The sequence below is a fragment of the Cherax quadricarinatus genome, chromosome 37 (assembly GCF_038502225.1).
Source record: "Cherax quadricarinatus isolate ZL_2023a chromosome 37, ASM3850222v1, whole genome shotgun sequence".
NCBI classification, from domain to species: domain Eukaryota; kingdom Metazoa; phylum Arthropoda; class Malacostraca; order Decapoda; family Parastacidae; genus Cherax; species Cherax quadricarinatus.
In genome coordinates this window covers 12223229-12238213 of record NC_091328.1, presented here as the reverse complement: position 1 = coordinate 12238213, position 14985 = coordinate 12223229, and the positions used below count along the sequence as shown (strand labels likewise).

At 42.3% G+C, this 14985-nt stretch overlaps 1 protein-coding gene across 4 annotated transcripts in view; it reads right to left on the bottom strand.

The window, feature by feature from the left end:
* LOC128702530 (carotenoid isomerooxygenase) overlaps positions 1-11154 on the bottom strand; it is a 53273-nt gene extending 42119 nt beyond the window's left edge. The window contains exons 1-2 of one of the 4 annotated variants that reach the window (XM_053796822.2): positions 10996-11096; positions 1014-1117 (exon numbers count right to left, since the gene is read on the bottom strand). Coding sequence is in view for 1 of the 4 variants with exons in the window: in XM_053796808.2 (XP_053652783.1) it covers positions 11059-11096 (38 nt within the window). In the remaining 3 variants the exon portion in view is untranslated. Of the gene's footprint in view, positions 1-1013; positions 1118-6458; positions 6579-10995 lie in introns of those variants that run through there. The other 3 variants (XM_053796815.2, XM_053796808.2, XM_070091898.1) reach the window with 3 other exon arrangements.
* Between the last annotated feature and the right edge of the window lie 3831 nt (positions 11155-14985).

Here is a 14985-nt window from a genome sequence, read left to right as displayed (position 1 = left end):
CCCCCCCCGGTGCTGCATGGCCCCTACAGGTTTAGCTCTTACCATGGAGGGCAGGGAGAGAAGCCAGCCTCTAACCGCAGAAGCATCAAGGCCACCATCCAGGAGAGGGGCCCCGCATCCGGATTAGCGAGAGAGCTGAATATTGGGTTAGTTGTGAGTAATGCACAGTTCTTAGAATTTACTCCAAGGTTGTATATACCACAAACTAGTGAGGATGTCACGAAACCAAACTATTACACAGCTGAGATAAAGTCATCACATCTCAGCTGACATGCAGCCCGAGCTGGATGCAACAACAGACACGTGTCTCGCAAAAAAATGACCAGTCCACCCATTCACAGCCCATGACAGTCATTATCCGTCCCCGTCATTACCTGTCAGACTTGTCTAACACTAGGTGTTGCTTGCCCACTGACCTATTCTTCGCTACCTGTCCATACTGTGGCCTCCACGGTCACCCCGGAGACATACATGCCGGCTGGATTTCCAGCTATCCTCTTATCAAATCTACCAGTCTTCCGCGTCGCTATCTCGTCAGGACGTCATTACCGCCCTTGCCACCCATCTCATCACCGTCAATATGTTGAAGTGCCGAAGAATAAAGAACATGACCAGGAAGATGAAGCAGCCTGCTGTAGAGGAGTGAACAGCTATGCCCATCATGCTCTTAAAATGTGCAGAAGAGGTGCACAGGAAGGTCTACAGGAGACTAACAGGACCTGGTGTGGTCATCTGGACAAGCCGGTGGCAAAGTGAATAGCGTAAAGAAATCCTGAGGTGCGAGCTTTATATAATGCTGGTCTACCATTGTAACCCACTACTGTTGAGCAACGGTGGCCTGACTGTGGCCTAGTTAATACGAGAGTACCTAAAATGGAATAAAAGTTATAATTATATTCGTTGCACTTGAAGACGGTAAAGAAAGTAGCAATTTTCTCAGAATCGACAGTGGTCGTAAACCAGTTCCAGCCTTCATAAAAACTTGCAAATCATTCCTGATACAAACTACCTACCGCGATGTTCAGCGTGCCCCCATGTTACATTGTAAACCAGTGTATGTAGGTTTAGGGGATCATCGCCCCCCCCCCTTCCTGCTACGCAGTCTCAGATCAAGCCTCTGAAATTGAAAAAAATACATTACGGGACTAAGAACTATTAAGGAACGAAGAAACTCAAGAATGTGAAGGTAAGCGTGTATATATAGTATACATAATTATATATATATATATATATATATATATATATATATATATATATATATATATATATTAATTATTTTACACAAGTTTGCAAGACGTTCTTTCATCTTACATGTTCACGAGACAGGAAAGACCACCAATTCTGCTAAACTGCAAAACTTAACAGTTTTACACTAAGAAAGGGCTGTCGTACCTTTCAGGATAACGTTATCTACCTTCACCTCCCATTTAAACACGAACATCGTTATTCGAGATAAAAATTACTCTATTACATAACTAAATCTAATTATTTATCACCACTAAACAGTAAGTAATGTAGATAGACATTTTGACATCAGAAAGTGACGCCAGGTCAAGGTGTTAATTAACGTTCATATATTGAAACCGGAAATTTTTAAATTTGCGTGGAGCCGCCTCCACTTACTGAGCTGGGCGACCCCACACAGGTTTAGCACCTTACACAAAGTCCTTTTCCGATTTCATTTTTTTAACGGTAATTTATGAAATAGAAGTTTCCCGCAGTTTGGTAACAGAGCCACAGATGTGTCTCTTAACATAATGATAAATGGATCACCTATCACAAAACTCACAGAGGGAAAATTCCTAGAATCCACCTTGATAATAGACTCAAATTTCAAACACACGTACAACAAATTTCCAAAAAAAATTCCAAGACCCTAGGCATACTATCGAAGATACGGTACTATGTTCCACAGTCAGCCCTCCTGGCCTTATATCACTCACTTATTTACCCCTATCTCACCTATGGAATTTGTGCATGGGGCTCAACAACAATAAACCATCTCAGACCACTAATCACCCAACAAAAGGCTGCATTCAGAATGATAAATTCCCATTAGAGACAGCACACTCCACCAATATTCAAAACTCTAAACTTACTCACAATACAAAACATCCATACTTATTACTGCACCTACTACATACATAGAACACTTAACTCTGACATAAACCCTCCCCTCAAACATCTCCTTACCAACCTCAACAGAACACATGACCATAACACAAGACACAGATCACTCTTTGATGTTCCTCGTGTCCATCGCACGCTATGCAAAAACTCAATGCACATAAAAGGCCCTAAAATCTGGAATTCACTACCTGTGAATATAAAAGAAACACTGTCTGTTTATAAATTCAAGTCTCTTCTCAAAAATCACTTACTCACCCACAACTAAATAAATACTGAATAACTGTATCTCATAAATTGTATCTCGTATATGTATCTCATTATTGTATCTCGTATGTCAACCTGTGACCCAATCAAACTTTACTATTTAACTTCATTACCTAACAGAATACTCCATTCTACTGATTACACAGCAACACAGTAAATGACCATATGACCTGTCTTTGTAATACTCATTTGTACTAAATTGTTATCTGTTTTACAATAATTTTTGTACCACTGAATATATCATTGCTTAGTTAATCTTAAGTTAATTTTAAGCCTGCCCATAATGCTCTGCATACAAGTGGCTTTGGCATGCTGCATTTAACTATATTTTTTTGTACTTCACTGTATCATGTTCAAATAAATAAATAAATAAATAAATAAAATAAATAAACTAAATAAACTAACAGTTTGTATACAGCTTCACGATTGTCTAATCTAAGCAACCTCAACATGTGCATCTCTGGTGGCCCATAACACATCCATGATACTCCGTTCCACGTACTGATCAACATATTCGGTGCAACTTTTCCCTTTGTATTATTGTAGTACGGAGTTTTAATGTTAGTTACTGGTACCTGGAACACAATCAATGAAACCCAACAAGACGTCTAAAAGGGTTATATCAGAGGAGCGTGGGAGGGAGGGGGGGAGGCCATATAACAGGGCCATCACGCCCAAACTACCACAGAACTGTCATAATTACACTAACTTATGCGAAGAATTGCATTTTCATATATTCTACTATATTTTAATAAATTTATGAAATCTGTTTACTTTCCAGACATCCTCTTTAATGACTGGAAAGCTATGGAAATGCCGATATTATGTAAAGACATGCCCAGTTTACCTGGAGTTTACCTGGAGAGAGTTCCGGGGGTCAACGCCCCCGCGGCCCGGTCTGTGACCAGGCCTCCTGGTGGATCAGAGCCTGATCAACCAGGCTGTTACTGCTGGCTGCACGCAAACCAACGTACGAGCCACAGCCCGGCTGGTCAGGAACCGACTTTAGGTGCTTGTCCAGTGCCAGCTTGAAGACTGCCAGGGGTCTGTTGGTAATCCCCCTTATGTATGCTGGGAGGCAGTTGAACAGTCTCGGGCCCCTGACACTTATTGTATGGTCTCTTAACGTGCTAGTGACACCCCTGCTTTTCATTGGGGGGATGTTGCATCGTCTGCCAAGTCTTTTGCTTTCGTAGTGAGTGATTTTCGTGTGCAAGTTCAGTACTAGTCCCTCTAGGTTCAAGACATTTCAGGAAAAAAGTTCCGCCACTTGTAGCGAAAAGTTTTCGTAATGTCTAGGACTGATTTTTTTTTTATCTATGCACCTTCTTTAATATTTGACGAAAATTCGTCAGTAATATAGTTTTCTGGAATAAATGACACTATACTGGAAACGAAGCCTCGCAAGAGAAATATGTTTAACAGGCGTATACTGCAAAAATATAAAAAAAAATCATAGAATTAAGCCCTTGAATTTATACAACAAAATATTAACATGCTAGAACTGAAGGAATTAAGATCAATGAAACCGCTAACCCATCAGGAAAGTTGAGTGCAACGGTTATCAATTTTCATCGATCGTTCCCACTCCACCTGGGGGGTGGACGCCCGCCAAGAACTTTGTGGTCCACGCCACCTGAAGCTGCGGTCTAGAGGAGCGGGTCCAATGGGCTCGGATGTAGCCAAGTGAAGTTTATATGCCTGAATGTAAAAAAAACTAGCATTGAAAAAAATTACATAAAGGCCAATGTATCTGCAGCGTCATATTTTCAGTTATTTCGGAAAATACTCTGTACTTAGAGTATACCTGAAGGGTGTTCCGGAGAGCAACACCCCCACGACCTGGTCCATGGCCAGGTCTCGCGGGGGATTAGGGCCTGATCAACCAGACTGTTACTGTTGGCCGCGCGCAAACCAACGTACGAACTACATCCCGGCTGGTCAGGTACTGGGCTGCGGTTCGTACGTAGTACGAAAGGTACGTACGGTTCGTACGTAGTAGTTATGAAGTAAATATTTTAACTTTCCTCAACACATCCATAATATGCTAAATATTGGGCACTGCAAATAACTGATAAGCACCAGAGCTCTGGAAACAGTACACGAGAACCAGACTATGATGTTACTTGCATGTTAACACGATACGAGTGACGTAATCATCCCTTAACCCTTCATAAAGGGGGAGAGAAGGGGGTGCCTTGATGCTGGTTAATTAAGGGCTTGTTCTAATTAATTAGATAACCTATTCCCGAGACGTCTGCTCCCTACGGTTCCCCCATGATAGACAAACTTCATTCAACTATCCTCTTAAACAGCTGATGACGACCAGCCTCCCCCTTCCCTTTCCCACTGTAATAATCAACAAGCAGAAAGAAGAGAGCTCAATTAGAAACCCATTGAGCAGTGGTGGCTCCAGAAATTGTATATTATAGGAGAGGGCTTGTCTTGAGGTAGTTATTATTTGGGGGTTTATGTAATTTTCGGGGGCTTCAGCCCCCATGACCAGACCTCAGTGGCGCCGCCCTTGACAGTGTGTCACTGTTAGCATCGCAAGAAACTCGTGTAAACGCTACAAGCACAAAACTGGTAACAAAAGCAGGTGGGCCGGGCGTTAACGCTCGCCAGCGATCATTTACAATGCCCATGGTTTTATCATTACATTCATGGAGAATCTTTAAACCCATACAAATCATAAAACTCCTCTACAATGAGATGTAATCTAATCTGATGAAGGGAGGGTAGTACCAGTTCCAAGGATCAAAGTGCCCTTCACTAGCATCCAGGTAACCCCCCCCCCGCCTCCCTATGAAGGATCTCTGTGTATGGAATAAAGGTTCAGGCGCTTATCGGATTATCTGATATCCTTATAATTGTAGAAGTCTGTACGAGAATAAATTATGCAAGATCCAAGTCACTAGTAACATGGTTCTCAGAGAATTTGATGGATTTCAACCAAACAGCGTTTTCAAGACTAATCTGAAAAAGAAACATTAGCGGATCACCAACAGATCATTATGAACATGTATGGTGCCGGAGATATGAAAAACTGCAAATGTGATATTCAATACAAGCTAAGAGCAAAGTTCAAATTATATACCAAATCAGCCTAACTTTAATTGTGAAAAAGTTGACGGAATCAATGATTGTGAATGCAATCAAAAGCCACCATGAACTATATAATATTATGGTTAATCTCAACACTCAAAAAAAAAAGTGCGCTCGACCTAATACTAACCTATTTTTTTTCACCGAGGTACTAGACCGAGGCAGTAGGTCAAGAGAGAATACGATGCCGAATATATGGATTTCAGCAAGACCTTTGATAAAATCCCACACAGGAGACTGATGAAGAAAGTAACGGCAAGTGGTATACGAGAAAAATTATCTCCTGGGGCAGTCAAATTGTGAGCATAAATGGGGAGAAATCAGAATAGGGAACATTACAAGTGGTGTGCTGCTGGGGTATTGGTACCCTGTGCTTCCAGTCTACATAACAGATGAGAATAAGAGCGACATAAGGAAGTTTGCCGATGACAAAAACAGCCCGTTAGATCATTTCTGAAGAGGACATTAGAAAACTACCAGATATTTGAAAGGTTGAGGGTGAGATCGGAGAAGTGACAGTGCAGTTTAGTGCAGACAAATGCATGGGTCTAATCCCAGGAAAAGGAAATAGTTACAGTACGCAATATTGAGCTTAGTCAAACTGAATGTGAAAAAGATTAAGGAGTTCTAGGTAGTAGAAATTTAAGGCTAATAGTGCACAAGTATTCAAGAGTCAAAAGGATTCACAGCTTCATGTCAAGAAGCATCAAAAATACACGTCCAAGGTCATACTTCATTTAGATTACGCTGCTCATTTCTGGGCTCCATATTATAAAATGGAATAAATGTACCGCCAAATATTCAGAAAAGGATGAAGTTGATCCCTCGTATCAGAAACCCGTCCTATGAAGACTGAAGGTACTGAATTTGCACTATGAAAAGACAGAATTTAGGAAGGGGATACTACTGAAGTATCATGTGGGGGTTCGAACACGTGGATAGGGTAAAGTAATACTCACGTAGGCTGGTAGTACGTATAATTATAACGGTAGTATGGAAGAGCCAAACAGCCGTGACATGCCTCCTTGCTCACTCTCGTCAGACTGACTAACCCCAGTACCCATATGTGAGGGGGTGTTTGAAATACTGCTGTGGTCAGCACAATATGAATACAAACAGTGATTCACGCAGAGACAGTTGGTAGTGAGTCATCTACTGGTACACTGGTTACTGGTAACTACTACTGAGAGAAGTATACAAATGTAAAACCGGAATAAAGAAGATATAACCTGCTGAAAATATTTAACCACGATAGAACTCTCAGCAATGAATTAAAGTTGGATAAATTTAGATATAAAACTTACAGGGAAGTACTGGTTTGAAAATAGTTTTAGTGTAACAAACTCCCAGGTAGCGTCATTAGTGCGAGACCTGTGAGTAGTTTTAAATACAGGTACACGAGCGGGTGTGGTTAAGTATGAGTTGGACCTGCCTAGCGTGAAACAGGCTTACTGTGGCGTTCTTTCAATCTTTTATTCCTGTGTCATCGGAACTTTGGTCTGTGGAAGCATACAACCTTTTAGGTTCAACATACTCAAGCAAGACTAGCTCAACTGCAGTACATAGTTTAATTAGACCTACTTGTTGTATTTGTATCCAAGTCTGAGTGTGAACGCCCGAGTGCGAGCTCCTTTGCGGGTTGCACTCGCGATAAAACATTTAATAAAACTAAACATTCCTACACCACGAGAATCATGATCCTTAAACTGCATCTAAGATATACAGGTGCAGTCGTGATGAATTATTTGAAAAACCGACAAGTTGAAGATTGAGACACTTGTGCAACATATGGGAATCTTTATTCAGGAAACGTTTCGCCACACAGTGGCTTCATCAGTCCAATACAAAGTAGAAAGGCGTAAGGAGAGGAGGAGTTTGAGGTAATCAGTCCCTCAGCCTGGAGTCGATGTGTTCAGTCCATCAATCTTGTAGAATGTACAGCATAGGGCCGTAGACGTGACTTATATACTGTAGTGAGGTGAGGCGAAGCAGGAGGAGGTGGGGTCATAGTGGTACCATCCACTAGTCGAAGTAGTTCTTCGTCCAAAGGTTGGACAAAGAATTCTTCAACACTTGTCCAACCTTTGGACGAAGACCTACTTCGACTAGTGGATGGTACCACTATGACCCCACCTCCTCCTGCTTCGCCTCACCTCACTACAGTATATAAGCCACGTCTACGGCCCTATGCTGTACATTCTACAAGATTGATGGACTGAACACATCGACTCCAGGCTGAGGGACTGATTACCTCAAACTCTTCCTCTCCTTACGCCTTTCTACTTTGTATTGGACTGATGAAGCCACCGTGTGGCGAAAAGTTTCCTGAATAAAGATTCCCATATGTTGCATAAGTGTCTCAATCTTCCACAGGTGCAGTCATTAGAAATGCACCTGCACATAATAATCCCTTAAAGAGGGGCAAGTCCGTTAACAGTGATAGCTAAGGATTTTTTTCTCTTCGTTGTTGCAGACCTGTGGTACTGTGCATCCTATTTTTTTAATAAAAAAAATATAATCAAAAAATTTTTTTTAATGAAATACCTGCTAATCTGTTTCATGATCAAGACATGTACAACAGTATCAACCTTGGCGAGAGAGTTTTCAGTGTAGGCGAAAATTTTCAATCAACAAAGATGCCTAACCGTTCTAGAAAACAGGTATCTTACTCTTCAACTTGTCAGTATACCATTTTCAACAAAATTTCGTAAACTAGGTAACCATTGCAATAGTTCTTACATTAGTAGTGTTTTAATCCAAGTGCGTTAAAAAAATTTTTGGTTACGTCAATAACACCTGTTGTAGCCTTTTATATAGTTTAAATTTATGGTCAATAAAATGCAGCAGTGTACAGATGTTAAGTATAAATACGCAAGCCTAAAATGAAGTTAAACCGAGTTTATACGCAACGTTCAGGTGGGGAAAGTATTCACAGACTGGAAATTTCTTCGGGGTTAACGACCGGCAGAAGTCAGCCCCGAGGCTGTATCAAAGCATGGAAAAGGTTTAATGGCTCTTGCGATAGGGGAACGTGTGGACCAGGAACCCAACCCGCGATAGAAATAGGAGGGCGAGAAACGCCATCCATCTTTTAACACAAAGGGAGATGGAAAAATATGGGAACTAGAACACCAGGCAAGGCTACTTTTATCGGTAAAACAGGGATATATACCTTTACGAGTTACCAAAGTTTTTCTACCCACAGAGTCCGGCCATAGGCCAAAATAGACGTAAACTTTTGATATACATTTGTATATATGCCCAGATGACGAGGCTTATTTGCTACACAGCAGGGTCATTAAGACTGCATGTAACCCAATTACAACCAGGCAAGGATACTTTAATTCCTGAAATGGGTATTAAAATATAATCTCGGTTTATACACCTCTTTATGTTACATAACTTTACCCGCTCTGATGAATAGGGAAGGAGGAGGTTATAGAAGACATCTGTTTGGTACCATTGTAACTTCCTTTGGTTCACTAGTTATTTATGTTCCATAAAAATTTTAGTGTCCTGCGGATTAAGACGACTACCTGATGCTCGTTTATTTATCGTCCTGCTAAAAAAAATAGATAAAGATTTTATATATTAATTTTCTGTATAGGCAAGAGTTTCACTGACTGAATACTAACTGCCCGATTATTATTATTTATTACGTTCATGGCGGGAGCGCTAAACCCGTCGGGGGTTACAACACCTGGGGAAATGGAAGACAACTCGGGTTCGATCTAGGTCCGATTCCTTCGATCAAGAGCAAGATAGGTGTGCCTTCAAGGGCAGGCCCCTGAAGAGAAATTATTATAATCAAAAAGAAGCGCTAAACCACAAGGGCTATACAGCGCTGTCCTGAAGAGAAAGCCCTTATTCATGGCACTGTATCACCACTATGGGTTCAGAACTCAACATGCCACAAATAAAACTTAAATCCTTTGCGAGAGCGTTAATAAAATATATACCACTGCGGGTTTTAATTACTAAGCGTTAATACAATATTCGAAAATTTATTATAGTGATGGGAATAGTTATATAATTACACTGTCACCCAAAAGATCCCCCGTCCCAGTCCCTCCCGTCTCTCCTCTTCCTGTCTCCCCTCTTCCTGTCTCCCCTCTTCCCGTCTCCCCTCTTCCCGTCTCCCCTCTTCCTGTCTCCCCTCTTCCTGTCTCCCCTCTTCCTGTCTCCCCTCTTCCTGTCTCCCCTCTTCCTGTCTCCCCTCTTCCTGTCTCCCCTCTTCCTGTCTCCCCTCTTCCTGTCTCCCCTCTTCCTGTCTCCCATCTTCCTGTCTCCCATCTCCCTGTTTCCCATCTTCCTGTCTCCCCCCCCAATCACACACGAGCGCGCACGAAATTAAATCTATACGAATTCTTACTAAACATTTTAGTACAAGTCAGTTGTGAAGGGGCACTGACTGATTTCACATTTGATAAGCTTTATCGTCGTTTTCACTCTTAAGTATCTCTGAACTTTAACATTCAAAGGGCCAGTCCTGGCACTTGGGGGTATGGAGGTAATCAGGTTTGATCCAAAGGACTCAAGAAATCGTAATGACACGATTGCAAACAAACCATACCCCCGGCCGGGATTGAACCCGCGGTCATAGTCTCAAAACTCCAGCCCGTCACGTTAGCCACTAGACCAGCTAATGAATCTTATTGTAGCTAGCTGGTCTAGTGGCTAACGCGACGGGCTGGAGTTTTGAGACTATGACCGCGGGTTCAATCCCGGCCGGGGGTATGGTTTGATCCAAAGGGAAAGGCTTCTCTAATTCCTTGCATCAAGAACCCTTCACTAGCACTAAGGTACGTTAGCACATAGATACTCAAACGGGTGTCAACGAGAGGGCAAGCATAACATTAGTAACGAGTGTCAACGAGAGGGGAAGCACAACACTGGTAACGAGTGTCAACGAGAGGTGAAGCTTAACATTGGTAAGCGTTAACGAGGACACTGGTAACGAGCATCAACGAGAGGGGAAGCATAACATTAGTAACGAGTGTCAACGAGAGGGCAAGCATAACATTGGTAAGTGTCAACGAGCACAACACTGGTAACGAGACGGAAAAATCAATACAACGCCAGCAGTTACAGGTGGCTGGCAGGCGCACACACATGCGTACATGCCCGCTCACGCGTACATGCGTACCCCCAAGTACATACTCATGCGTTCATGCGTGCACACGTACGCACGGACACAAGTCAGTACTTCCTGGGGCGGTGGAACCTCAGCCAGCCTGGTAACACGTACACTACCATGTTTCTCACTCAACCCCAACAATACTTCCCTAACATCAGCCTTTCTTTATCAACGAACAACGATACTTAACGCACGATGACGTAAAGCAAATGATCATTCACGGGCAATAAAACGAGCGCAATGGCAGCAAAAAAATATGTGAAAGCAGTTGTACTACAGGATAACGTCATCAAAATGTTTTAGCAACACCACTGGACAAGAACTCACTACAGCCACTCACAGACGTACGTTACACTTACATTGCACCAGCAGTAGCCTTTTAATTCAAAGGCAAGTGTGGGAGCACCGAGTGTATACCCTACCTCGTTGGATCACCTTGGAACACTAACTCTTGTACCATTAAATGTCTCGCTAAATAGGACCAAGAGCACCGTACGTCTGGCAAGGCAGCGCGCGGAGCGGCCTTGTGTGTGTGGGTGTTGCTGTACGACAACTAGTTTTCCTCGTGGGGTAACTTTGTTACTTTTCTCATTTGTTTGTTCATGTTTGTCGCAATGACGTCTATTAACCGCAGTTTGGTCATTAAGGGCACAATTCACCCGAACACTAACATCAGGAAAATGTATGTCGTGCCGAATAGGTAAAATTGGTCAATTACGGTGTCCCGTAGTTCGATCACTAGCGCACTCACCTCACACACGGAGGTCCGGAGTTCGAATCTCTGGTACAGCTGGAAAATATTAGGACGTGTTTCCATAAGGCACTTGCTGTCCCTGTTCATCCATCAGTATAAAATGGGTACCTGGGTGTTAGTGGACTGGTGTGGGTCGCATCCTGGGACAAAACTGACCTAATTTGCCCGAAATGCTCAGCATAACAAGCGGCTCTCTATATAGTATGTCCTTGATGTCAGCTATGGTCTGTATACCTTGTACATGTACTTGAAGAAATAGATATTATTATTATTATTATTATTTTTATTATTATTATCATTATTATTATTGTTATTATTATAACTCATTTAAAATTATTGTATATACAAATTTTCGCTTGCCTTAATCGGCAAGAAAAGCGTTGCTATTTAAGCCAAAACTGCAAGTTTTACCTATTCGGCACGACATTATATATATATATATATATATATATATATATATATATATATATATATATATATATATATATATATATATATATATATATATATATATATATATATATATATATATATATGGGGAAGTGGAACAGAATTCTTCCTCCGTAAGCCATGCGTGTTGTAAGAGGCGACTAAAATGCCGGGAGCAAGGGGCTAGTAACCCCTTCTGCTGTATATATTACTAAATGTAAAAGGAGAAACTTTTGTTTTTCCTTTTGGGCCACCCCACCTCGGTGGGATACGGCCGGTGTGTTGAAAGAATATATATATATATATATATATATATATATATATATATATAATGTGTGTGTGTACTCACCTAATTGTGGTTGCAGGGGTCGAGACTCAGCTCCTGGCCCCGCCTCTTCACCGACCACTACTAGGTCCTCTCTCTCCCTGCTCCATGAGCTTTATCATACCTCGTCTTAAAACTATGTATAGTTTCTGCCTCCACTACATCGCTTGCCAGACTATTCCACTTCCTAACTACTCTATGACTGAAGAAATACTTCCTAACATCCCTTTGACTCATCTGAGTCTTCAGCTTCCAATTGTCACCCCTTGTTTCTGTGTCCCATCTCTGGAGCATCCTCTCTCTGTCCACCTTGTCTATTCCACGCAGTATTTTGTATGTCGTTATCATGTCTCCCCTGACCCTCCTGTCCTCCATTGTCGTCAGACCGATTTCCCTTATCCTTTCTTCATAGGACATTCCCCTTAGCTCTGGAACTAGCCTTGTTGCAAACCTTTGCACTTTCTCGAATTTCTTGACGTGTTTGACCAGGTGTGGGTTCCAAACTGGTACTGCATACTCCAGTATGGGCCTAACGTACACAGCGTATAAAGTCCTGAACGATTCCTTACGCTATTCCCAGGTTTGCCAGGCGCCCATATGCCGCAGCATGTGTGTGTGTGTGTGTGTGTGTGTGTGTGTGTGCAAAAATCGCGAACAAGCGATAGAAGATGCAAAACAGCCACGGGGGAGTTGATTGATAGCACTAGGCGTATCGTGTTGCAATCAACACATCAGGAGATTGCATTGTTGCAGAAAAGAGGAGGTCCAAGCAAATATAATCACAGGGAACGCCTTTGCAAAGGCGTTCCCTGTGATCGTATTTGCTTAGCCTTCCTCCTTTCTGCAACATTGCAAGAACGACGGACGGGGGAGGTGAACCGCGGCCTGCAAATTGACAATCTCTAGCTCTACCTATCTAGCTATCATAGAAGATGTGGCATTGAAGGAAGGTTTAAGAATAATCTACTGCTAAAGCTCCTGAGCCGAGGGAAGGAGGTCATTTGTGTTGCAGTTGCTTACCCTCCCCTTCCTTGGACGAAACCTGATTACCTCCCATTTTCTAGACATTTTATAACCCCCTTTCTGCTTTAGCGTTCCCTCCTATGAATAAAAAAAAATATATTTTTCGGAATGATAGGAATATTTTCCCTTTCGTTAAAATTTGCTGTCACGTGTAATCGGTGACACGAAACGAATTATTGATATGGTTGCGAAAACTAATTAACGTATGTTGAAATATTTTGACTGCCCAGGGTTGATTTCGACAATAGAGAAGTTATGACAGCATTGGTGCTGATAGCATATTGACAGTGATAGCCCGACTGTGTTGAAAGATGTGAATCACTGTACATAAACTATTAAAAAATAGTACAGTGATACGTGTGTGTGTATGGAAGAAATTATAATAAAACGCGTAATTTTCAGTTTTCATCACAGTGAAAACAGAAAAAAAACTTGAGCCCTTTCATGTACTTGCACATCTTCAGAGGAAGAAGAGACATGAGAAGCATACTTCTGAGTTAAACACTGAGGTGATACGTGACTCAGAGACGGTGACAACTCGCCCAGTAGGCCTACTGGTTCACCTCACTCTGTCAGGTGGTGCCTCACTTAGGCAGCACTTCACTCTGTGAGTTGTCAGAAAAACCTATCGGAACTCATCAAAGGTAAAGCTATGTATAGAAATACTACATAGTCGAGTCAGAAATGAAGTTGTGGAGCAGTGAGCTACGATGGCGAGTCTTCCATTCAACGCCGTCACATTTACACGAAAATTTGTCACGCAAAAGTAGTTTATATCAGTAAAATGAAGATTATCATGTATGCCAGCGACCCTGGAGCCAGTGTGTCAGTCACTCGGGAATTAACAAGGATTAAGGCAGATTCCACCAGGCCCAGCCTCTTCACTGATCGCTACTAGGACCTCTCTCTCCCTGCTCCATGAGCTTTATCATACCTCGTCTTAAAGCTATGTATGGTTCCTGTCTCCAATACCTCGCTTTCCAGACTATTCCACTTCCTGACAACTCTGTAACTGAAGAAATACTTCCTAACATCCCTTTGACTCATCTGAGTCTTCAATTTCCAATTGTGACCTCTTGTTTCTGTGTCCCATCTCTGGAACCTCCTGTCTCTGTCAACCTTATCTATTCCTCGCAATATTTTGTATGTTGTTTTCATGTCTCCCCTGACCCTCCTATCCTCCAGTATTGTCAGGCCTATTTCCCTTAACCTTTCTTCGTAGGACATACCCCTTAGCTTTGGAACCAGCCTTGTTACAAACCTTTGCACTTTCTCTGATTTCTTGACGTGCTTGGCCAGGTGTGGGTTCCAAACTGGTGCTGCATACTCCAGTATGGGCCTGACGTGCACGGTGTACAGTTTCCTGAACGATTCCTTATCGAGGTATCGGAGTGCTATTCTCAGGTTTGCCAGGCGCCCATATGCTGCAGCAGTTATCTGGTTGCTGTGTGCTTCCGAAGACGTGCTCGGTATTACACCCCAAGATCTTTCTCCTTGAGCGAGGTTTGAAGTCTTTGGCCACCTAGCCTATACTCTGTTTGCATTTGGCTGGGTTAAATTCGAGTAGCCATTTGCTGGACCATGTGTCAAGCCTGTCCAGGTCTTTTTGGAGTCCTGCCTGGTCCTCATCTGATTTAATTCTTCTCATTAACTTCACATCATCTGCAAACAGGGACACTTCTGAGTCTATCCCTTCCGTCATGTCATTCACATACCAAAAACAGCACCGGTCCTAGGACTGACCCCTGTGGAACCCGGCTTGTTACAGGCGCCCACTCTGACACCTCATCTCGTACCATGACTCGTTGTTTCCTCCCT